Raw genomic sequence first — 26,686 nt, forward strand, 5'->3', positions numbered from 1 at the left:
ACATCCTTGAGAAGTTATTATTTAGGCTTACTGTAATTATCATGGTATTTATCTTTAATATTAAAAATGTTGTTACAGGTTTAGGAAAGAAATATTTTCTCATTTAGCACACAACATTTAATGCATATATTATGCATATTTTTAACAAAAATGGCAATATGATTTAAAAGGACTTATTATTTTTAAAAGTTGCAGTACAATACTTTTACACCTAGTTGCCATAAAATAAGCTTCAAATACGCTAGATTGTTCCATTGCAAAGCATCAAATGTTCTCTCAGGATGTCCATCCATGATATAATGTAGTATTTTTCACATCAGCTACTATCTATTTTCAAACTTCTATTTGTCTTTAGGGATCTATGATGGACTTCTGAGAGACTGAGAAAGAAGCTGTTAGTTTGCAAAGTATTATGTAGCCAAAACATTTGCAAAATCCCCACTGCTTCAAGAGGCAATCAGGAACAGAATCCCTGCCCTAACAAATTTACTGATAAGCATTATCTTAAAATATACATATCCAATCTTCAAGATTAATGTCAAGCCCCTAACAGCTGCTCGCAATGAAAAAGCCTAGTTTTTCATATAGTCTTATTGACTAGATTCTATCACTTCCTCCTACAAGAGGAATATACAGATGATCGGTTCTGAATTATTTTTGCAAACAGCCATTGTCTTTCTCAGACTCTAAGTAGTCAATTATAGCATGGTATAGACCAAGGTTTCAAACTCGCTGCATTACGTTGCTGTCACATGACTTTTGGGATGCTTTTCCCCATTCACGGAGCTCCGGTGGGCATGACCTGTGCTTGACACATCCAGCCTGTGGGCCACCAGTTTGATACCCTGGTATAGACCACAGACAACAGTGAAATTTATTTCCCTTTATTTCAAGGGAAGATTTAATATATTTAATAAAAACAAAGTTTTGTTTTCCAATGCAATACTGTATTCTAATTTTCTTCATTATTTATATCCTGGAACTCTTCTGTTCCTCACCTTTTATTCACCAATGCGTTGCCTTCCAAAATATTCCTGCTGTTATTCTTTGGTAGTTGTATGAGAGAGTGTTTAGTCCTTGGCTAATGAAAGACCTGGCATTGAAATGAGATGAGGAAGAGGCTTATACTGACTGATGTGAGACTCTCCTAATAATCTATGCACTCATGCAGGGCATAACAGTGCAAACACCACTTGTCAGTTAAGTGCAGAGTGAAATTGCTCAATCAAGCATTATGCCCTGCAGTTGTCTGAAATTAGTTAATTCCATGCTGGACATGTTGATAGCTTTAGAGAAATTGTTAGCTATTCTTACACCTTGTAGAAATTGATTGGTTGAATGTGTGCCATCAGTCAGTGTCAATTCTTAGTTATAACATGGGTAGATTTTCTCCTGGATACTGTTGTCCCTAACCTGGTCCTTCACATCTTCCAATGCTGCATTTATTGGCACTGAATCCATTCATTTTGCTGCTGGTCCCCTCTTTTTATTTCCACTTTTCCCAGCATTGTAGACATTTCCAAGGTTAGATCTTTGATACTATGCCCAAAATATAATAATTTGATCCTGGTTATTTATGCTTCAAGTAAAGTTTAGGTTCACATATTTATCAAATTTATATATTAAATTCATGAAAGATTTAGCTGAAAAGTAACTAGACCTTTGAAATATAAACTGTAATATTTAGCAAATGTTTGACCAGCACAACATGAAAATGTCAACTGAAACTCTATCTTCCTTTCAGAAACATGATGGCCACTTCACAGTCATCCAGCTTGTTGGGATGCTTCGTGGAATTGCTTCAGGCATGAAATATCTCTCAGATATGGGTTATGTACATCGGGATTTGGCAGCTCGGAATATTTTGGTCAACAGTAATCTTATGTGCAAAGTCTCTGACTTTGGATTATCACGGGTACTAGAAGATGATCCTGAAGCAGCTTATACTACAACTGTAAGTTTATTTGGTTTTTTTTTCTAATGAAAAAAGGTCACCCATGAGAGTAAGAATGGAATTTTTATGCATGTACAAATATACAGTTCTTCCATAGCCTATAATATACAATAGCAGGCTATCAAAATGAGTTTTCCTTCAAAGAAGGCAAGCCAAAGAGCAAAATGGGAAACTGCAATTTGCTTTAGTCAGCTTATTTAGGAAGTAATTGGCTTACATTATTGGAATGTACACAAGATCAGACTTGCTTCTGGCAAGGTCCTCTACCCATAATAGCTGTAGAACTGGCCACTTCATCATTTCCTGGTAACACTGTCACACAGAATTCTTCAATATGCAGAAGTTCAACAAATGGAAGCGGTTAATATTCCATGTATGGGAAACAGCCACTTCTATAAAGCTGAAGTTTAGCATCATAATTTCTTTGTGACTCGTACAGGTATGGATTCCACTCTTTCAATAAAGTCCCCTCGTCTATACCTATCTGTTTCATAGTCAAAACAAAAACGAGATTTTAAAGCATTCTGAAACATTTGTTTGCAAGTTATTCATTCAGTCGTTCAATTCCCATAGGCCACCCAACTCAGCCATGTGACTGTGATTTCCCCCAACAGATAAAATTCAGCTCCTTTTTCCTATCCCACCATAAACCAAATGGTTACACTAATTCATGTCATTTTGCAGCTTTACCAGGAATGTTAAAAGTTGTAGTGTAATACACTTTAGAAGAAAACTACCAAAGAGTTATACTTCACCATTTCTAATTATTCCCTCTAAACTTTAGTGATGTTTTGAACCAATTTTCTCTTTTAATTGCTTGATTTTCATTGTAGCCAGGTTGGTTTCGTATCTCTATGTGAATATTATTATTGGATATATTATTTCTGTTACAATAATGATTGATTGATGTAATTTATTGACTCTGGCTCTGGCTGGCATATAGATTGGATTATTGGAAGACTTAGCATTTTGAACCTTTCATGGCATTTGTTATGGCTTTACCAAATACCTATTTATACTGCATCCTACATTTCTAGAAACATAAAATCACCATGCTTTCACAAGTGAAATTAGTGTTTTATGTGTGATACAGCATGTGGAACAGAACTAAAATTAGATGAAATTGGATTAAAATTAGATATTATTTTGAAACAATGCCACAGCCTCAATTCTTGCTTACATTTATTTTTCATTTTGGGCCTCAGTGAGATTTTTTTCCATTGTGATCAACACTGCTTCAGCCTCAGTGATTCATATTTTATTCTTTTGGAGCTATTCCTTTTGGTTTGAAAAATATGATTCTTAAGAGGTGGGAAAGTGTAAAATGAAAATAGATATATTGTATATGTTGTCCTATGTTTGGCATACCAATAATTATAAAACAGTCCTCTTTTTAGGGTTTCCTTCTTTAGAAGGGTCAGGTTTCCTTGATGGAAAATGAAACAGTTGAGTATTCCCATATGGATATAAAGAATTGGATTTTCATTGAAAATGAAAATAAAGTTTAATAGTAAAACCATGTTTATTTAACATTGTGAAATTTACTCACCATTTTATTTATTATACGAACAGTTTCATAATCTGTAATCTTGTTAACAGATTAACAAGATTAAATACTGGATAATAATGTCTTTCTATGCAAGTGTGTATGTGTGTGTATTATCTTATTTTGTTTTGCAAAAATGTTTTTTTTTAAATCCTATTTATGCCAATTCAAATTTATATTGAATTTATTAGGGCTCACTATCAAGCTGCTTTTCATTGTACAATGGTTTATGTTCTTCAGTGATTTGATTCACCAGAAGCCTTCAAAGCAATGTAAAAAGATGCTTATTTTCTTGATTAATTTGTCTTTTTTCTCCGGGTTGCTTACAACATAAGACCCATTCAAATAACTTAATTTTTAATTAATTTGAATTTTCTGTTTTCAAATTTTCCTTTTTAGAATATTAAAATATCTGCATATATGAAATATTGATCATTCTGAAATGAAGTTAAAAACTCAAAAGGACTTTTTGAAGAAGCTATTTGCTATTTGTAATTTATCATCAACTTTTCATTTTCTATTAAGTTTGGAATTTGTTGATTAAAAAAAACTATCTACAGTTTTATGTTCCATAAATATTCAAAGATGCAGATAAATCAGGCATTAAGACTGTCAAATTTGACTGATCATACTAGAATTTTGGTAAGAAACAGGATTTAATAGTCATTTCTAAAAGAGATTTTAATTCCAGAGTCTTACTATTCAAAAATCTTTTATTTAAGTTACATTGTAATTGCATTATTCTATGCCACTATCATTAAAGTCCAGTTTTTATAGTTAGAAATGCTAGAAATTAAGGAAGGGCAACTATGGGAAGGGTAAAATAAATTGCAATTTAAATTCTGCCCCAAAGTACAATAATTGCACCACAGTTATTAAATCTTACAGATTTTGACACTCATTGGAAATGCCCCTGAGTTTAAGTATAATGTTCTAGTTGTCCCAATAGCAGCTCTAATATCACTTTTCTGCCATATGCACAACCTAGAAAAGTAGAATTGACCTTCAAAGGAAATCTTCCCAGAGAAGTAGCAATAAATATCTAATATATTCGGGTCTAAAACACATGTTGATTTTTAATGTTTTCACCTGTTTTGCTGAAAGATACTCCAATTTTGGTGAATACGTCAATTTTGGTGAATTAACTTTGATGTTCCTATATAAATAATGGAAGAAGTAGTGTTAAGACATGTGTCAAAACAATACCAGCTGTTGAGATATGCTAGACACAAAAAAGCACAGATGATGTCTATATTTAGTTGAACATACTGAACCAACAGACAGCAATCCAAATCAAAATCTTAAAGAAATATGCTTATAGTTAGTTATCTTAGCCTAATTTCAAATACTTCAGAGACCCTAATCCTGTAAAGATTACCATATGATTTCCCAGCACTGTAACTGAAATCTTTCTAGTAATTTAATGTGATTATTTTAATCTAGTTAATCAGTGGAACAACATTAAATGTAATTTGGGTTCTACAAACCATTACATTTCTAAACTAAGGTTCAAACTGTAATTGAAGCTCATGAAGTGGCTTGTACCTCACACTGTTGGTATTTTTTTAAAGAAACAGCTGGTGAAGATTACCTTTTTGGAATGATTAAAGGCTTTAAATCTTTAGTCTGCCACAATTCCAATCATCAGTTTTACAATAGAGTAGACAAATGACTTAAATTGCCTTAAAAAGTGTAATAATCTTGGACAAATAACCAGCAAAATTTAAAATTTAAACACAAAATTAAAATCAAACGGGTGAGATAAAATGCATTAACTAGGAATATTGTAGCAACACAGAATTTGGCTACTGCACAACTGATAAAAGATTTGAAACTTTTAGAAAATGATAAGTAGCAGGGAGATTGCCTTACAGCACAGTTTCCAGTCCTTAGCAGTAAATAATTGAGAAATGTGCAAATAGGATGATTTTGCCTTCTCTTTCCCCCTCCCTGAATTTTCAAACAGCCAATAACTTTTGAGTTGCAGTCTCAATGGACTTAGGAGATGAGGTCAAACAATGAAGAGCAGTATTAAAGAAGTAGAACCAAGACATTTGTATATAGAGTAGCTACCTTGGAAGATACCAACACCATAATCATGACCAGATTTGGGACATGAAGAAAAAACGAAAGATGGCAGAAAGTTACTATAAGTCTTCCTGCATAAGTGCACAAAAGTGCCTACCATTCCTGTCCTATTGTTTCCTTTCATTGTATGTGCTTGTATATAATGTTGTGACAAAATAAAATAAAAAAATAAAAAAAGTTATTTCAAGGAAGACCAGAAGAAGCGATCTGGGACTGCTATATAAAATGATAATAAAATTGAAATAGATGAATAGATGAATAAATAGAGTTAAGATAGGTACAGATAAGAGAAAGTAGCAGGCTAAGGAGGTGAACTAAGGTTAGGCTATAATGGCAATTATTAAAAGTAATTTCAAGATAAAGAGGAAAGAAGCCTTGAGAAGGAGAATTATCATAGTTAGAGTCAATTGGAAATATAAGAGATATAAGGTAGAAAACTCAATTCTATATCAATTTCATATTTAAGAATCAATTCTAGGATACATGCTAAATGTATTAGGATAAATGGAGAAAAGCTTACAGAGACAGAAAATATACAATAAACACAAAGCATCTTCCTATTTACTTAAGCAATTTCATGTTTGTAATGCTTCATCAATAAACACAGACGATAATGATAAGTCTGTGTCCTACTGGGATTGTTTCTGCCCCAGAACCCTGTGACACTGTACGTGATTTATTATCCACATTATTAATGTGCTGTCAAATATGATTTAATTGTATGATGTTATCACATTCATATAGCCTGATTCATCAGTGAAGAAAGACTAATGAATCAAATCAATCTACAGAATCCACGATGTTGCATGCTCAGTGGATGCATATTAACACAATATCCTTATTCCCATAATATTTGTTTGAATGGATTTCAAATCAGCCATTGGGGGACCGTTCTGAGCACTCCAAATTAACAGTCCATTGCCATTACAATGGTTTTGAATATGTATTAATTGAGTCAGTTGTCTATGAGAAATAGCTACCAAGTAACATGAAATAATTGCTTTTGTATGCAATTAACTGTTCTTGCACTCAAACAATTTGAGAAGAACGTATATATAAATTGTGGCAAGATAGATGAGGGACACAGAATGAAGAAATGAAAGTATGAGATTTAGAATGTGGCTCTAGCAAAACATTTTGTGAGTTATTCATCAACCCTGCAGTGATCCTGTTCAGTTTGGATGGAATCTTATGCCAAGCTGGAATGTAACCCTTCATTAATTGTCCAAAGTCAATTAGCCCTTCAAATTGAAATGTTTCCTGTCCTGCAGTAAATGTTATCTAAATGATGATTTGGAAAATAATAATCAATAATTTGTTTTCAGATAGCATTGTTTGGAGTGATGAATTCATATAACTTTCAGAAAATAAAAATTAGAGTAACCGTGTTAATAAAAGAAAAAGAAACCAAATTGTTTTCAGAAAGAGAACATTTTAACTTTGTTTAAAGAAAAAAGCATAATAAGAAATGTTCATGATACTCAGATTTTAGAGTGAAACTAGGATCTATAGTTTTAAATGGAGCAGAATGATTATATTTGGATAGATTAATACTTGAGATTGAAAAATTCAATAATTTAATTTTATCTTGTAAAAGTCCAATTTCAGAGATCATAGTTTATTGAATACTGTTATTGAATACCATTACAATACCTTAATTGCAGAAGTGTAGTATTTGTTCTATCAATAAAAGTATCTTACAAATAGATGAATAGAGGTACATTGTCTGGATATCAGCTAATCAATAAGAATAGAGCTAGATGTTGACTTGAGTTTAACTCATAGAATCATCTATTACAACGTCCTTCCTGTTGAAGACTACTTCAGCTTCAATCACAACAATACACGAGCACACAATAGATTTAAGCTTAATGTGAACCATTCCAATCTTGATCGCAGAAAATATGACTTCAGTAACAGAGTTGTTAATGCCTGGAATGCACTACCAGACTCTGTGGTCTCTTCCCAAAATCCCAAAGCTTTAACCAAAAACTATCTACTATTGACCTCACCCCATTCCTAAGAGATCTGTAAGGGGCGTGCATAAGAGCACCAACGTGCCTACCGTTCCTGTCCTAATGTTCCATTTGATTGTATCCAATTTCATATAGTTATTACATACTTATGATTATATTTATGCTTATATATCGTATAGTTATTTCATGCTTATGCTTATATATATACTGTTGTGACAAATAAATAAATAAAATAAATAATTAAATGTTGTAGCCTCCAGCAGCCCGCAGAACTAGCAGCGGTGTCAGACAGTGAGGAGGCTAGGGAGGACCATGGGCCAGTCCTGGACTCTAGTGAAGGCCCGGACAAGGGCTCTGCATCGGAGGCAGAGATGGGGCCAGGACCATCTGGGAGCGATGCATGGACTCCAGATCCTCCAGAGGCGGACAGCAGAGAGGCAGAGGAACAGGATGAGCCTGTTCCTAGTACACACATGCGAGGAGCTGCCAGAAGGCAAGAACATCTAAAGCAAAAAGGACGACTCAGGAGTGAGGCCAGGAGATGATTGGCCTCTCCCATAAGGCTTAAAAGAGCAACAATGGCTCTTGGGCTCTTGTAGGAAAGCAACGTTGCTACATTTGTTTCTAGCCGGTGTCTCTTGTTTCTGAACTTCATGGGGCTTTGCCAAGAAAAGCCTTTGGCAGGGTGCCAAAGAGGACAAAGGTTTGTGATAAGACCGAATGACTTTTTCTAAAGGATTTGTTTTGGAATTAATTTGGACTAAGCTGAGAATGAAGTAACTGGAAGGAACCTTAGAGTCTTCTAGTCCAACCCTCTTCTCAAGCAGAAGACCATATACCATTTCAGACAAGTGACTATCCAGCCTGAAATGGTATAGGGTCACCTGCTTTTAATGGACCAAAACACAAATACCTGAATAAGACTAAGATGAACATAGCCTTCAGCTGATTATATTACATTATTCCAATCTCAAAAAATAAATGAATCCTTCATTAGCATTATAATGCATAATATTTCAGTATGTGTCATGTCAAAACTTTTTTCTCTATCAATCATTCATAGATTCAAGAATAGTGATTGGTGATCATCTGCTTAGAAAACAAATTTTCAAAAACATGATTTATTTATTTATTTATTTATTTTATTCAATTTTTATACCGCCCTTCTCCCGAAGGACTCAGGGCGGTGTACAGCCAAGTAAAAATCACAGTATCAATATTAAAAGAAATTAAAACAAACATATTATAAAGTGGCCAAATTTAAAACAAATTAAAATATTAAAATATAAATAACCGATTAAAATTTTAACCCAATAAAATTTTAGGCCAGTCCCGCTTGAATAAATAAGTGTGTTTTCAGCTCACAGCGAAAGATCCGAAGATCAGGCACTTGACGTAAACCAGGGGGAAGCTCATTCCAGAGCGTGGGAGCTCCCACAGAGAAGGCCCTGCCCCTGGGGGCCGCCAGCCGACATTGTTTGGCAGACGGCACCCTGAGAAGGCCCTCTCTGTGAGAGCGTACGGGTCGGTGGGAGGCAAACGGTAACAGCAGGCGGTCCCGTAAGTACCCGTAAGTATTTGAGCATACATCTATGCCAGGAGTGAAATGCTACTGGTTTGCTCCAGTTTGGGAGAACCAGTAATGATAAAACTACCAGTTCAGGTGAACTGGTAGTAAAAAAAGCTACTGGTTCAGGTTAACTGGTAGTTTAAAAAAGCTACAATCCGATGATCACCTATGCCGTGCAGTTTAGCTTTGCTAGAAAGCAGGATTTCCTGCTTTCTAGCAAAGCTAAACTATGCTTCACAGCTGATTCCCTCCTTTGCTGTTCTGTTACCTTCCCAAGCCTCCTTTTGGCAAGTACTGCGCATTTCACCCAAACTGGTAGCTTTTTAAATGCGCAGCGTGCATTTGATGCACACTGCACATGCGCACACAGTGTGCGTTCGGTGCACACTGCACATGCAGCGCATGCTTGGTGAGCACTGCATATGCGCACACTTGGCACGCAGCACGCACGCATGGCCAACGAACCAGTAGCAAATCAGTTCAGATTTCACCACTGATCTATGCAGACATTCACATCAAAAAGTCTGACTGATTTGACTATAATAAAACTGTGATAATTAGCAAAGTTACAAAATGATGGGATGAATCAAAGGAATAGTTCAGAGGCCTGAATGGTAACGATATTTTGAAGAGTAAAATTGAAATACATATTATAAATGTTAGTATCCCAGAAAAAAATGAAAGGGAAGTCATAACTGAATGTTGAAAAATGGGATGCAAATATAGACAATATAAATATAAATGTGTGAATGTGGTTTGCTTATGGAGAAGCTGTGCAATTTGTCTAACATGTTAAGTCTGAATCTGTATCCAATGACTGGAAAATGCTTTTATTATAGTGATTAATAAAGTGTGCCTGGAAAAATACTTGCCTGCATTTCTGTTGGCAGGGTATAAAAGGTAACAGTGACCAAATCTGGGAAATACAATGCATTTTTGTGATGCAGAGACACATTGCAAACCAATCTTTTTCTCTTCACAAAAGACAGAACATATTATTATTATTATTATTATTATTATTATTATTATTATTATTATTATTATTATTATTATTATTATTATTTATTCGATTTTTATACCGCCCTTCTCCCGAAGGACTCAGGGCGGTGTACAGCCAAGTAAAAATCACAGTATCAATATTAAAAGAAATTAAAACAAACATATTATAAAGTGGCCAAATTTAAAACAAATTAAAATATTAAAATATAAATAACCCAATAAAATTTTAACCCAATAAAATTTTAGGCCAGTCCCGCTTGAATAAATAAGTGTGTTTTCAGCTCACGGCGAAAGGTCCGAAGATCAGGCACTTGACGTAAACCAGGGGGAAGCTCATTCCAGAGCGTGGGAGCTCCCACAGAGAAGGCCCTGCCCCTGGGGGCCGCCAGCCGACATTGTTTGGCAGACGGCACCCTGAGAAGGCCCTCTCTGTGAGAGCGTACGGGTCGGTGGGAGGCAAACGGTAACAGCAGGCGGTCCCGTAAGTACCCGTAAGTATTTGAGCATACATCTATGCCAGGAGTGAAATGCTACTGGTTTGCTCCAGTTTGGGAGAACCAGTAATGATAAAACTACCAGTTCAGGTGAACTGGTAGTAAAAAAAGCTACTGGTTCAGGTTAACTGGTAGTTTAAAAAAGCTACAATCCGATGATCACCTATGCCGCGCAGCTTAGCTTTGCTAGAAAGCAGGATTTCCTGCTTTCTAGCAAAGCTAAACTATGCTTCACAGCTGATTCCCTCCTTTGCTGTTCTGTTACCTTCCCAAGCCTCCTTTTGGCAAGTACTGCGCATTTCACCCAAACTGGTAGCTTTTTAAATGCGCAGCGTGCATTTGATGCACACTGCACATGCGCACACAGTGTGTGTTCAGTGCACACTGCACATGCAGCGCATGCTTGGTGAGCACTACATATGTGCACACTTGGCACGCAGCACGCACGCATGGCCAACGAACCAGTAGCAAATCAGTTCAGATTTCACCACTGATCTATGCAGACATTCACATCAAAAAGTCTGACTGATTTGACTATAATAAAACTGTGATAATTAGCAAAGTTACAAAATGATGGGATGAATCAAAGGAATAGTTCAGAGACCTGAATGGTAACGATATTTTGAAGAGTAAAATTGAAATACATATTATAAATGTTAGTATCCCAGAAAATAATGAAAGGGAAGTCATAACTGAATGTTGAAAAATGGGATGCAAATATAGACAATATAAATATAAATGTGTGAATGTGGTTTGCTTATGGAGAAGCTGCGCAATTTGTCTAACATGTTAAGTCTGAATCTGTATCCAATGACTGGAAAATGCTTTTATTATAGTGATTAATAAAGTGTGCCTGGAAAAATACTTGCCTGCATTTCTGTTGGCAGGGTATAAAAGGTAACAGTGACCAAATCTGGGAAATACAATGCATTTTTGTGATGCAGAGACACATTGCAAACCAATCTTTTTCTCTTCACAAAAGACAGAACATATTATTATTATTATTATTATTATTATTATTATTATTATTATTATTATTATTATTATTATTATTATTAATTCGATTTTTATACCGCCCTTCTCCCGAAGGACTCAGGGCGGTGTACAGCCAAGGTAAAATAAAACGGTACAATATACAATTAAAATACAAATTAAAAAACTTATTATATAGTTGGCCTAAAAACTTTAAAATATATAAAACTAAAAAAAAACCTTAAAATTAATAATAGAAATTTAAAACCAATAAAATTTAAGCCAGCCCCGCGCGAATAAATAGATGTGTTTTCAATTTGCGGCGGAAGGTCCGAAGGTCAGGTATTTGGCGTAAACCCGGGGGAAGTTCGTTCCAGAGGGTGGGAGCCCCCACAGAGAAGGATCTTCCCCTGGGGGCCGCCAGCCGACATTGCTTGGCAGACGGCACCCTGAGAAGTCCCTCTCTGTGAGAGCGTACAGGTCGGTGGGAGGCATGAGGTAACAGCAGGCGGTCCCATAAGTACCCAGGCCCTAAGCCTGGAGAATGAGAAAAGTATAAATGTAAGAATATTTGATTGCTGAATGAAAAGTAAGTGCTATATCTTATAAGTAAACTATGCTTACAAATAAATGGAGTGCTTAGCAAATGGTTTAACATTCAAATGTGTGATGTCCGTCTGACTGTTTATTGTACTTAAGATAAATATGTAAGAAATATTTGTTGTGTTTCTAGAGATATATTGACTGGAGACATAAAATGTTCATATACTTGTATGTTTTAAATGAGAATGGAATGGAATGGAATGGGATGGGATGGGATAGAATAGAATAGAATAGAATAGAATAGAATAGAATAGAATAGAATAGAATAGAATAGAATAGAATAGAATAGAATAGAATAGAATAACAGAGTTGGAAGATACCTTGGAGGTCTTCTAGCCCAAACCCTTAGTCAAGCAGGAGACCTATGCCATTTCAGACAAAGGGTTGTACAATCTCTTCTTAAAAACCTCCAGTGATGGAGCACTCACAACTTCTGAAGGCAAGCCGTTCCACTGATTGATTATTCTAAATGTCAGGAAATTTCTCATTTCTAGGTTGGTTCTCTCCTTGATTAGTTTCCATTTCTTTGGCTTATTATTTCTTTCTCTTTCTTCTCTACTTCATATTGAACCACTTATCCTGCAAGGTGACAGTATTAAAAAGTATGCGTGTATGTATGCCGATATACATTCTTTCACAATAGTTGAAAGCTATGTCACGGTTTTCTCCAAGATAAAAGAAATAATTCTACAGTGTTCTGTTTTAGCTTATTTCTGTACACATAAAGAATATAATAATCTATTTATTCAATTTCTATAGCCACTCAACCAAGTGGGCAGCTTATATTTCTGTGTTTATGAAATTTATGAAAATTTACAAAAAATAGGGCTTTGATAATGTTAAGACTAAAATGTTCATAGTTTGATTTTATTGATAGCTTCTTTATGTTAATAAAAACTAATGTCAAATTGGACTACTATGTGTTTAGAACAAAAACAAACTATGTCCCTTGAGTTGAACTTAATTCCTGCTGACTTCATGGACAAAATTGGGTAGTTTCTTGGCAACAGTGTAGAGATGGTCTGTCACAGTATTTTTCCAAGATATTTTCTTCAACTTTGCAATTCAGCCTGCATCTCTACATTTTATAATGTTTTCTTATCCAAGATTACGAAGTCCAATTCTGCTTTGCTTTCTGAGCTCAGCCACGGTCAGCTAAGTGCTGCAATCTTACTGGGTAAAATAGGAAAATACAAGGCTAGATTTTGCAAACTCCATATTCTAGTAGTTTAAATAATGTCAGGGGTAAGAAAGCCAATTCATCTCAGAGAATAATAATCTGCAAGATGAAGCAGACTGCTGTCACATGCTCCTGGTCCTGCCTGGAAAGCTAATAAATCCTGCATGAATCTGAAGCAGATATCATGCTTCGCTTGGAGCACTTTCAAGTGCCTAGTTTTAATTCCACCATTGGTTTAAACCTAATGTTTATTATCACTTAGCAAAAAACACAATTACTCAGATTCACCCTGCCTAAAAGATTTCATGCATTGACTGTTTGTATCAGTTCATTCTTAGTAGCAAGAAACATTTTCATCTGACTGAAATCTACAATAAGAGGAGCTGTAAAAGTTTCTGTATTACTCTGAGGGAATCAAATATCACATTAAAAATCAAAGTATTAGTTTAACCAAATATATCTTGATAATAGTAGTATAAAAGTAACATAGATGTAGCCCTGAAAGCCTATCTTACATTTTAAAAAAATAAGAACATATTAATATTCTTTTTGTATTTTTCATTAGGCAAACAAGATGCAGATAGCTGTGTAATAAACAATTACATATACAGTATTATTTCCATTGTGACAACTTCAAGATGCCTGTACAAGTTATTTCTGATTCTTCCAGTAATCCATTAAAATAAGATTGTATTAATTAGTACTGATAAATAATGTATGGTTGTAATTCATGCTAAAGATGCATGTGTTAGTCTACTCTGATTTGTTTTTACATAATGAAATACAGCTAAACTGGAGACACAGTGAACTGGATCCAGTCTGTTTGTCACAGCTAGAGCCCACTAAAATCAGTCTGAAAAGTTACAGCTGTCTCATTTCATTCTTTTGGATTTCAGTGTGGTTAGGTGTTAAGTGATTTATTCTGAATCTAGCCTAAGGGTGACTAACAGTTATGGCTATAGTCCAATACAGAATAGGAAACAATGGATTTAACTATGCCTGTTTCTTTTTTTGATTGCCTCAGTCAGGCAAATCTGTCCTACGTATCACAGACACGGCTTTTTGTTATCAAATTAAAATAAAATTAAGATTAATTTTAGCAGAAAACTAAATGCTTTGAGTTTAATATTTGTCAGTAAATGAACAGTTTTGCTTGTCAAGTTATTAAAAAACAAATATTATTTGTTGCCTTTGACTGCCCCACAGTGGCTGAACTGGAATTGTACTATTTTCCAGAAAAATATAGTATTTCTAATCGGTTGGGATTAGCAGACACAAATATTTGCTCTTCTTATGGAAAGATAAATTTAATGAACACCTTTACTTTAAATTAGTCTAATACTTTGTTAATATGATTTGAAATAAAGGTAATCATTTCGTGCAAATTTGAATTTTTAAATAATCATGATACAATAATGAACAAAAATTTCACAAAAAGCTGAAGTATTGAATTTGAAAGATTACCACTTAGATTACTAATTTTAAAGATTACGGCTCAGTAACCAGAAACTAATCTGATTAATTGATCTCAGTATGGTAAGCAGCGAAGCATTTCCTGGTTTAATTTAAATATAATATTTATATCTCTATAAAAAGTAGCATTCTGTCATAGTAGTAAGAAACTTAATTTATTACTCTTCTCTGATCTTGAGGATGTTGTGGATGCATTATAATTACTCCATGCTTTGTGATAATCAGTTTCCCATCAGATAATTCAAAATTCTCCTAAAAATTTACTATAAATTTCAGCTCAGTATTGTTTCTTATTGTATACATTATATACTTTGTATACTGTACAATAATGTATAAATTATATAGCCAAATGGTCTCATAGTTCAGTTATTTATCAAAACCACTTAGTGACATTATTTCAATCTGATGGTACTCTTCAATAGAACTGTGTGAGTGACTTCCCAGTTCACTTCTAAGTTCACGGATTGTTTTCTGCAATTAATCACAGATCAATTGCAAACAGGGCAACAATGTTGCCTCTTTTTTTGGTATTATCTTAATTTGGCAAAACTATGAATCCACCAAGTTTTCCCACATCTCTTCTGATCTATGGTCTTTCATTATCTAGACCTGTTTTCTACTCAAAACTGGAGAAATCTGAATTGTGTATGTTTATTTGTATTTGTATCTATGTATGCATACGTGCTTCAAGCTTTCGAAACATACCCCAAGGACGATCAAACTGATAGATTTCCCACTCTGAACTCAGCATTATGAATATAGCAAGGTTATCCAGTTATCCACAAGCTATTTCTTTCCAAGTACAGGAAATGTCAATCCCAAAAAAACCACAAACGATAAATGGTAGAAGAGGAAAGGATTTTAGGTATTTCCAATTTTCTTCCATATTACCATATTTCAACTAGCTTGAGAACAATTTGTGTGAGATTTTTTTAATTAGTAAAAGGAAGATGATAAAGAAATGCAAGCTGCTGAGAATCTGTTTTGATTGCAGCAGCATAGAAATATGTTTAATTAATTAAATGCAAACATCTCTAAGTCTTCAATTTCACACCACCCATTTTCAGCCAACAGAAAAGTCAAAGTGCTTATATTTATGTATTTTTTGTTTGTAGCTTGCTTTGTGTAAACAACCCAGAGTGCACAACTATTAGGTAGCTTAAAGATGAAGGTTAAGGTTTCCTCTATTCAGTCATGTCCAGTTCTAAAGGATGGTATTCCATCTCCGTTTCTTAGCCAAGGGAGCCAGTATTGTCTGAAGATATTTCTGTGGTCATGTGGTGAGCATGACTATACACTGAGGCACACAGAATGCTTTTACCTTCCCACAAAGTGCTACCTATTTATCTATTCACATTTGCATGTTTTCTAACTGCTGGGTAAGCAGAGCTGGAGCAAGTAACAGAGGCTAACCCCATAATGCAGCGCTCAGATCTCATATCTGGACAGTCAGCTTTCAGCTGACAAGCTCAGCGTCTTCAACCACTGAGCCTTTAGGTAGCTTAGAAATAGCATTACGAAAACCTTCTCATTTGCTTTCAGTTAGTGTTGGCAATATATTCTTAGTCTGATAAATATCAATTTATGGATGTATGTGTTATCAGATTAAGAATGTATTGCCATCACTATACTGAATGCAAATGAGAAGTTTTTTGTAATGTTGATGGCTTTAAAAAAGTATAAAATGCTGTATTATATAATACTGATGCCAAAACTAAATGACTTAATAGAGAAAATGGAAGCTTATTTGTATATTTATCATAAATTATTAAATTAAAAAATGTACACGGTGCATGTAAAGCTTTTTAAAGCTTTTGCTAAATGAGTACTATCAAAAGCTATGGATCAAGGAAGAATCCATATAAAGTATTTAGAAAATTTTCTAATTGCTACTTTAAATAAATACTGGACACTTCAATAATTTCAGCCATTTGTCTTAAATGGTATAGATTCTCCGGCTTGAGCAGGGGCTAGACTAGAAGACCAAGGTCCCTTCCAGCTCTATTCTATTCATATTCAAGGGATTAAAAACTTAACATACTATATTCTCCTGCAATGAAAAACAGTCACGTTTATGAGAGCTACTATGATTATGTAATGGCAATTCTAGATATCATTTTTAAAATGATCCCACGAAATGCATCTTGTCTATCATATGCATTTATGCATTATGGTGGGTTACAAAATTTTTACAACCGGTTCTGTGGGTGTGGTTTGCTTGGTGGGTGTGGCTTGGTGGACATGTGACTGAGTGGGTGTGGCCAACTTGCCATCACTCGCGGCCTCTCAGTCACATGACCACCCACCTAGCTACGCCCACAGAAAAAGGTAGGAAATTTTTTTGAATTTCTACCGATCTACTTATTTTCTGCCCAGGCCTGGTCTAATCCATCAAAGATCTCCTCCTGCATGCTGCCCCACCCTCCCTTCGCCAGTTGCATGCATCACCCCATTTCTCCTCCTTCAGCGGCCCCAGCCCTAACCCCGCTTCCTCCCCCACCACTGCCTCTTACTTTGGGCTGCTTACCTTCCTCCCGTGGCAGCTGGTCCGGAGTCTGGAAGGCAAGCTGACCTCCGGTAGTTTTTGGCAGCCTCCAGCCAGCCACCGCTGCCAGGAAGCAGCTGGCAAAGAGGAGGCAGCTGGGAGGCTTCTCACAGTCGCATCGAAAAGGCTTGAAATCCTGGGATTAGAAAACTTAGAACTCTGCCGACTTCGACATGACCTATGTTTAACACACAAAATCATCTATTGCAATATCCTTCCTGTAAAAGACTACTTCAGCTTCAATCGCAATAATACAAGAGCAAACAATAGATTCAAACTTAATGTTAACTGCTTCAAACTTGATTGCAGAAAATATGACTTCTGTAACAGAGTTGTTAACGCTTGGAACTCATTACCTGACTCCATAGTCTCTATTCAAAATCCCAAAATCTTCAACCAAAAACTGTCTACTATTGACCTCACCCCATTCCTAAGAGGACTATAAGGGGCGTGCATAAGAGCACAAAAGTGCCTACCGTTCCTGTCCTATTGTTCCCTTCATTATATCAAATTAACATAGCTGTTGCATACTTTTACTTATATATATATATATTTCTTTTACGACGTGTTGTTTTTTATTTATGTCGATGTTTGTGTATACTGTTGTGACAAAATGAAATTAAAAAAAAGAAAAAGCCTTTTTGAGAGCTGCTTTGTGGTTGTGGCAGTTGGCTGCAGGCCGCTGAAAACTATCGGAGTCACTGAAGAAGCTGCTACTGTCACCACCCTGTTCTTTGCACCGGCCACACACACGCTTCCCATTGTCTGCTGTGTCATGCTTGGACTGACACATCAGGCAATGGGATGTGTCAGTCCAAGTGCAACGCAGCAGGCAATGGGATATGATGGCACCAGCTTTTTCAGCAATCTCCGGTAGTTTTTGGCTGCCTGCGCCCAGCCGCCACAGCCACAAAACAGCTCTCAAATAGGCTTTTTTTGATGTGACTGCAAGAAGCCTCCCAGATGCCACCTCTTTGCAAGCCGCTTCCCGGTAGGTGAGTGAGTCAAGCAAGTGGTGACCGGGCTACCAGTTCGGGGATGTGGCCAGCTACCGGTTCAGTGACCCAGGCCAAATTTTATTTTTATTTATTTATTTATTTTTTATTTTATTTTGTCATATCAGTATATATAGGCATTAACATGAAATGAAATAGCTATATAATATATAAGCATATATATGAGTATAAGTATGTAATAACTATATTAATTGGATACAATGAAAAGAAACAATAGGACAGGAACGGTAGGCACTTTTGTGCTTTCATTCCTCTTAGGAATGGGGTAAGGTCAATAGTAGATAGTTTTTGGTTAAAGATTTTGGGATTTTGAGAAGAGACCACAAGAGTCATGTAGTGTGTTCCAAGCGTCAATGACTCTGTTACAGAAATCATTATTCTATATTAATCAAACTACTGCTACTGGTTCACCCAAACGGTTGCAAACCGGTAGAAACCCACCACTGGTATTATTCTAAAATCCAGAAAATAATATCGACTAGCTGGGACTTCTAGAAATTATAGTTACAACAACTAAAGGACACTAGAGTGAGAAAGACAGACTTTCATTGTTCCTGATTGGGGGGGGGAACCTACAAAATTCCAATGGGTAGTTACCAGCCTAGCATTTCAGAATGATAATGCTTTCCATTCATTTTGATTAATATGCCTGTCAATAATATAATTATATCAGAAACCTTCCATTTGAATAGTGTGATGATGCTAATTCCTCTTCCCAGAAATAGCTGTTTGTGCATAAGATCTGTAGCATCTGGGTGGTGTATGTGTCTTACCCTGTGAATATAGAATTGCATGGTCAGAGAAAAGGCAGAGCAATTTTTAAACTGCTGCTCTCTTCATATTCTATGCTCCTATTTAAGGAAACAAACAATTCTGGATGCATTGCAAAATATATGTGTATTGATCTACTATTTCAGAAGTATATATTGGTAATAAAATACATAACTGTTAGTGGTTAAGTTGGATCTTTCACAGTCTGCACATTAATCCAAAAGGAATAATACTGTTTGTCCCATTTATAGCCTGGATTCTGGCACTTGCAAAGTACCCTTTGCTGCTTCTGTGATTGGGTCCACCATATGCCTCCTTTGCCCAGCTCTCAATGTTGCCCATAAAACTTAAGTACCTGAGTTGGCATGGAGCTGAAAAGAACCTAGTGTCTGAATTTCACCAAGAAACACCCAATAATTTTGCAAAGTGTATTTTTCACTCCCTGACAATACAAATTGGGCAAAGCAAAAAACATTTTATTAAGGGGAGGGGGGTCTTTATATAAGATGCAGAAACATGCAGAAGTGATACATTCATCTGATATATGTGATCTATCAGGAAGCAACAAAAATACAATACATGAAAAAGGCAGACATCCTTAAAGCATGTTGCTTCTCCTTTTCCTACCTGAGGTTGTTTCTTTAACACATTGCAACACTCAAGGACTTCAGAGAGCAGCCTATTGTTTGGTTGAGGTGTCTGAAAGGGCTAGTTTTTGTACACCAAGGGAAAAACATGGTTTCCTAAACTTCAAAACAAGGCATGGATGCCATCTAAAATTCTAATATCACTTTTTAAAATGTTAAAAAAAGCCTATGTAACAATAACTCCAATTTTACTTAATTCCTTGTTCTGTACTATCAGTTATATACACACGTAGCCAGCTTTGAATAAATAATAGTATTTATTCTAGTCAATACATCTTTCACCAAAATAACTGAAAGCACTTTCTGAATAGAAAACAGGCCTGAAAATATTTTACAAAATAGTAAAATAGATTCTAGCAACAGAATCTAGAGAGAAAAATGCTAAATTGATGAAGACCCAAGATTACTTATTATTTTATATATTATTAAGGAATTGGGTAAATTTAGTCTAATGAAAAGAAGGACTAGGTGATAGCAGTGTTTCAATATTTGAGCAGTTCTTACAAAGACAAGGTGGTCAAGCTATTTTCCAAAGCACTAGAAGACAAGACAAGAAACAATGGATGGAAACTAAACAAAGAGAGAAGCAACCTAGAACTAAGAAGAAGTTTCCTAACAGTGAGAGCAATCAACCAATGGAACGGCTTGCTTTCAGAAGATGTGAGTGCTCCACCACTGAAGCCTTTCAAAAAGAGACTGGACAGCTATTTGTCTGAAATGGTATAGGGTCTCCTGCTCAAACGGGGGATTGGACTAGAAGACCTCCAAAGTCCCTTCCAACTCTGTTATTCTATGTTCTACTCCAATCCAAAATTCCAGATAATCAAACACAGCAAAACAGTTTGACACAAAAACCTAGTCATAAAAGTTATCGTTTTTATATAACCCTAACAACCAGTTTGCCTAATTTGTTGAGCTACATTTCTTCCTCTCACACAGATAATTGATTTTGCTTTTCTTTTTTTCTTACTTTCTTTTTCTTTTCTTTTTGCTCTTCCCTTTGTAATATCTGTGCTGCTAGGCTTGGGATGTTAACAAACTTAGACTCTATAAAATTGAGTCAGGCTCGTTCTCCTCCATTGCTTCTTCCATGGACATTCACCTCAATTTCTATGGGTCTGGTTGAGATTCAAACTCACCAAACTCTTCAGCCTCTAAATCTGATGTGCCTTTCTTCTGTCCAAATAGGAATAGGTCCCTCATTTTTAGTTGTAAACACTGGGTCATCAAAGCCAAACAATGAATCATTGGCCATCATACTAACAACCACCCTAGCTGAATGCTGAATCTCTGTTGTTGACTCACTTTAAGGTGTGCTGTTGCGATATACACTTACAAATGGAAGAAACAGACATTCACAATAAAGAAAACAAGTTGGATTTATTGTTAATTGCCTTTCCATTGTGCCCTCAGTCAGCCCCTCCATTTTTATTTAAAACGTAAGTACTATAGAACCTCTTGTTCCTTCTCAGTACATACTGCATCTCTCCTTTGTTTACTACTCATGAACAGGAAGCAGCTGTTCTCCTGGGAAGGGGGCCAAAAGGGGGAAACATTAAAAAGCGACAAGAAAAAAATGGACTTCCAACTTTCTCTAGTATAGATACAAATACAAGGTGACCTCTTGCTCTAAAAACTTATAAAAATAAACAGATTAGACAACCAACATTAAAATTATAAAACAAAATTACCTCATTCTACATTTAAACATAAGCAAAAATATAAGTTTACATGTCTCATAGTAAGAATGAAAATATACAATTTATTTCTATAAATTTTCTCTACTTCTATAATTCTAATAAATTTAGTCAACAAATCATAAAATTAAAACTTCATTATTATCTTTGTCAAGCAAGAAATCGAAAAGTGGTCTCCAAATAAAAACAAAGCTAAATAGACTTTGTGTCTCATCAAAGTAGTCAATTTTGTGCATATAAAAGTCCTTGCCGCTGTTGTCATATATAGAAACAAAATCCCATGTTTTCTTTCAATTTGCTTATCCATAATACCTAAAAGAAAAGCTTTTGATTTCAATTTTACATCCATTTTTAATCATTACAACATACCTGATTCCAATATTTCTTGGCAACCTACATGTCCACCAAAATGATAAAATCCAGCACTTATTTTATATTCCATTATATATCTTTGTAATTTCTCCACAGTTAAGTACCAAATATTTTTTTCAATTTTTTCTCCCATTTCTGCTGCTTCTAATTTTTGCTTCCATGCAGTTTGGACCTAAGTATCACTTTATATTTCCTTTACATTAAGCATCAGTCTTATACGTTATGATGAACTTATGACTCACTGTTCTTAATGTTGACTTTGGCCTTTCAGAGTCATCATAGTTTCCCCAATCATTGCATATAATGTATCTTGATTAAATAATTGGGGAACCTGCTGCTCTTATTCTTCTACCTGGATTACATCTTCCTCAAGATAAGGTTGGCCTGAAAGACCAATGCGTACTGTGACCACAGGGAACGTGAGTTGTAAATCCATCATAGTGTGAAAAACTGGGGGGGGAATTAAAGTTTTACATGCTATGAATTACAGTATACCGTAATGTTAATATAGTCTAATTTCCCGAGTTTCTGAAGCTTGAGAGAAATTGTTTTCTTATCCACTTACCTTCCTGGTCTTTTCAATTACTGAAACAATTCAGTAATTACTGAAGCTATGCTGTTTCTACAGAACATATAAGCTGCACTTTTTTATTTAGTAACAGTTTTAGAAAAATAACAGCTCTATCTTCATCTTTTCAGAGAGAAAAAAACTTGGGATAAGAGATTATTTAATATGGAAAAATAGTTGGAATAAAAGTTCTGGATCCTGGCCCCATTCAAAGCTACAGTTTTCTGAAATTTGAAAAAAAAATGCAGCTCTGAGTCACATCTGGTTTTGGGTTTAGGATGAGCAGAAATATCAAGCTGTTTTCAAGTGGCATTTTTAGTAACAATTCTTTTTGCTGAAGCCAATTTTTCTGTGCCATTTTAAGACAATTCTTACATATAATTATTAGTATTACTTTACACTGCTTAAAAGAATGAGCTTTGCCTTTCACCTATGCAACTCAAATGGCTCTATGTTACAGCTCTGTAATTTTTATAAAAAGAAACTAATCTATAGAAAATGATTGGTATAAACCCAAGAATTGCCTTAAGGCATTGTGATCATGATTGCTATGCTGATTATATGCCAAGCATTGAAAAGATTTCTTAATTGTGAGAACAGATTGGCTGGAAGAATATTTCAAACATACTATTTCCACTTCTGAAAGATATTACTGGTTTGTTGCCACAGAATTATTATTAGAATGTCAACACAAACCTTCATTTGGTTTCCTGGATTTATTTTGCTATTATTTTCTCTAAGAAAGTGTTCTCATAAATTATTACCAGTTCTGTTACTATTTTTTGTATTTATTATTCCCAACATTGCAGGAACGTTACTGTTTTAGATAAGTAGAAAAGAACTGAAATTACTCCTACTTTTTAGAATTATAACATAACTCTGAAAGCCATGAACATTCAATAGAGAAGCAAATTTGATGGAGTAAAAAATGCAGCTGGAAGCTTAACTATTGAACAATGCATGGTAACAAACAAATGAGTTACTGGTGAGGCAGGAAGACTTCAACACTTGTGCCCAGAGTTTATGAAATAAAAAGGCAATTTTTCCATTTTTTATGTATGCACTCATGGAAGAAATTTGGAAAGCAATAGAATGTGGCAGGTAAATTTTAGGCAGCAGAAAGAAAACAAAAGATGGACTGAAAATAATTTTCCTATTGCATTTTGTTACCAATTTTTCACTAATAAAAACATAGTTGGTAATGCATTCTTGCATTTAAGTCTTTTAGCTCCAGTTCCAATTATGCTTCACTTTTAGTGCAGACACTATACAATGCTATAACACTGTTTCCTAATGTAACAGTTTCAGTCAGATAGAGCTGGCTAAAATGAACATGCCAATCACAGTGTAAATGTAGGCAATCTTTTGATAAGTCTGAGTAGAAGAATGTCCTTTCAGTGTGCTCAGAAACTCATGGGAACAAATTCAGAATTTTGCAGAATGTTAAGTTTTATCAAGAAATAAAATAGTAATTAAATAGATAACTGAGAAAGGCTTCCTAAAAGGTCAAGGGATGGAGTGTGGAATGAGAGCCACAGCTTTGCAATGTTGTTCTGAGCTTCCGAGGAATGGAAAGGGATAAATAATTTAATAATAAGATTCACAAAAGACAGGTTGAAAAGTAAGAGAGAAGGGGGTATCAGGAACATTGAAAAATGGTTAGTGATTTAAGGTGTGTTATATGGACACCTGCCTTGAGCATCAAGTCTAGACCAGCAACAGGCTTGTCAGTAATACTGATAAAATACACATTTGGAAGGTTAGTGGGGAGATTAGTTATAGACTGAAGACATTTTAGAAATTAGCTAAAGCACAAGCGCACAGTCTCTTCCTTTAGTCCAGGGGTGTTAAACTTACGTCGACACAGTGGCATCACATGAATATTGGGACTTTCTTCTCCTTCGCTAAACCAGGCGTGGGCGTGCCCAGCGCGTGACGCATCCGGCCTGCGGGCCGGAGTTTGAAAGCCCTGCTATAGTCATTTTAGAACTAACAGAGGGTATAAAAAATATAGATGTCTCTATATATCCAAGAAACTTCTTTTTGTGGCACATATAAATAGAAATCTTTTTCAGATTTTCCTAGCATGATCAAGCTATCATGAGACTTGCATGCATGTCATGTACTTTTCCCATTTATGTCATCACATAAATATTTGAAATCTGCCCATATATGGCTACAGAGTTCAACAAGCTGTGGACATACAAACAGTAATATTGGAAATTTCATATATGAATTTTTTATATATATGAATAACAATAAATAAAATATTATCCAAAGGAATAATAAGCTTTAGGTTAGATTTTAAAGGAGGTTTGGCTGTGCCTATTGCACATCAATCCATCAACCCCATGCAGCTTTGATTGGAATCAGAAATGGATTCACTCTCTAAATCTCTCTGGTGATCTGCATCGATTCCGTTGTCCATGTGAGTAGAAGAATCTATTACACACCAGCAGACATAAGGACATTTACAACTGGCTCTTGCACTGCTTCTCTTCTGATGACCTGTTGAATCAGTTGGAGTCAAGGAGCTTTGGAATACCTAAATGAAATAATGGTAGAAGATTGATCTCTTATTGGTAATCCAAAATAGCATGGAAACAGATGCCAGCAGGTTTCCAATTTTCTCCTAAATACAGATTGAATCAGTTCAAAACAGTACTATATTCAGTTCTTCTCTAAAGAGGAGGCTTCTATTGTTGCCTTTCTCATTACTGCTTCCATCTTCACTATTTGTATGCATTGTTTGTGTGAATACATATGCATGAATAGAAATTATACCATGCACTTATATAAACTTACTGTTTGCAGTTGATTGTCCTGTGATTTCAGCACTGGCAAGACCTTTTTTCAAAACCCTGATAAGTCTATGCAAGTTACCATAGATAAGACTGGAGTAGACAAACCACTCTAACCATTAAATATAAGTCTGTTCATATTGTAATTTTATTTTTATTTATTTATTTTGTCACACAGTATATATAAGCATAAGCATGAAATAACTATACAATATAAAAGCATATATATAAGTATAAGTAAGTAATGACTATATTAATTGGATACAACGAAAGGAAACAATAGGACAGGAACGGAAGGCACGCTTGTGCTCTTATGCACGCCCCTTATAGACCTCTTAGGAATAGGGTGAGATCATTGGTAGACAGTTTTTGATTGAAGTTTTGGGGATTTTGGGAAGAGACCACAGAGTCAGGTAGTTTATTCCAAGCTAGTTTATTCCAAGCATTAACAACTCTGTTACTGAAGTCATATTTTCTGCAATCAAGATTGGAGCGGTTAACATTAAGCTTAAATCTATTGTGTGCTCATGTATTGTTGCAATTGAAGCTGAAGTAGTCTTCAACAGGAAGGACATTGTAATAGATGATTTTATGGTTTAAACTCAGGTCATGTTGAAGGCGGCGTAGTTCTAAATTTTCTAAATCCAGGATTTCAAGTCTGGTGGCATAAGGTATTTTGTTGTATTCAGAGGAGTGGAGAACTCTTCTTGTAAAATATTTCTGGACACGTTCAATTGTATTGATGTCTGAAATGTGGTATGGGTTCCAGACAGTCAAGCTGTATTCAAGAATTGGTCTAGCAAATGTTTTATATGCTCTGGTTCGTAGTGTAGTGTTTTTGGAGAAGAAGCTACGCATGATTAGGTTTACAACTCTTAAAGCCTTTTTTGCGATGTAGTTGCAGTGGGCTTTGGCACTTAGATCCTTTGATATGAAAACTCCAAGGTCTTTAACAGGGTGGGGGTCATCAGTAAGGTAATGTCCATCAAGCTTGTACTTAGTGTTTGGGTTCTTTTTTCCAATATGTAGGACTGAGCATTTGCTGGTTGAGATTTGGAGTTGCCAAGTTTTAGACCACTCAGATACAAAGTCAAGGTCTTTGTAGTTGTATTGCTGGTGGTGTTAAATAGTTTGACATCGTCAGCAAAGAGAACACAATTACTTGTAATATAGTCACAGAGATCATTAATGTATAATATGAAGAGTGTTGGTCCAAGAACGCTGCCTTGGGGAACGGCACTTTTGACAGGAACAGGATTTGACAGAGCATTGCCAATTTTGACCACTTGTTGTCTGTTTGACAAGAAAGCTGTTATCCAATTGTGGAGGGGTCCTGAAATGCCGTAGGATTTTAGTTTTAGGAGAAGTTTATCATGTACTACTGAGTCAAAAGCTTTACAGAAGTCTATGTAGA

At 35.4% G+C, this 26,686-nt stretch overlaps 1 protein-coding gene across 1 annotated transcript in view; it reads left to right on the plus strand.

The window, feature by feature from the left end:
* EPHA6 (EPH receptor A6) overlaps positions 1 to 26,686 on the plus strand; it is a 512,200-nt gene that overhangs the window by 460,046 nt on the left and 25,468 nt on the right. The window contains exon 14 of the mRNA XM_058185714.1: positions 1,745 to 1,954. Coding sequence (XP_058041697.1) covers positions 1,745 to 1,954 — 210 coding nt within the window. The remainder of the gene's footprint in view (positions 1 to 1,744; positions 1,955 to 26,686) is intronic.

Source organism: Ahaetulla prasina, chromosome 5 (genome assembly GCF_028640845.1).
Source record: "Ahaetulla prasina isolate Xishuangbanna chromosome 5, ASM2864084v1, whole genome shotgun sequence".
NCBI lineage: Eukaryota > Metazoa > Chordata > Lepidosauria > Squamata > Colubridae > Ahaetulla > Ahaetulla prasina.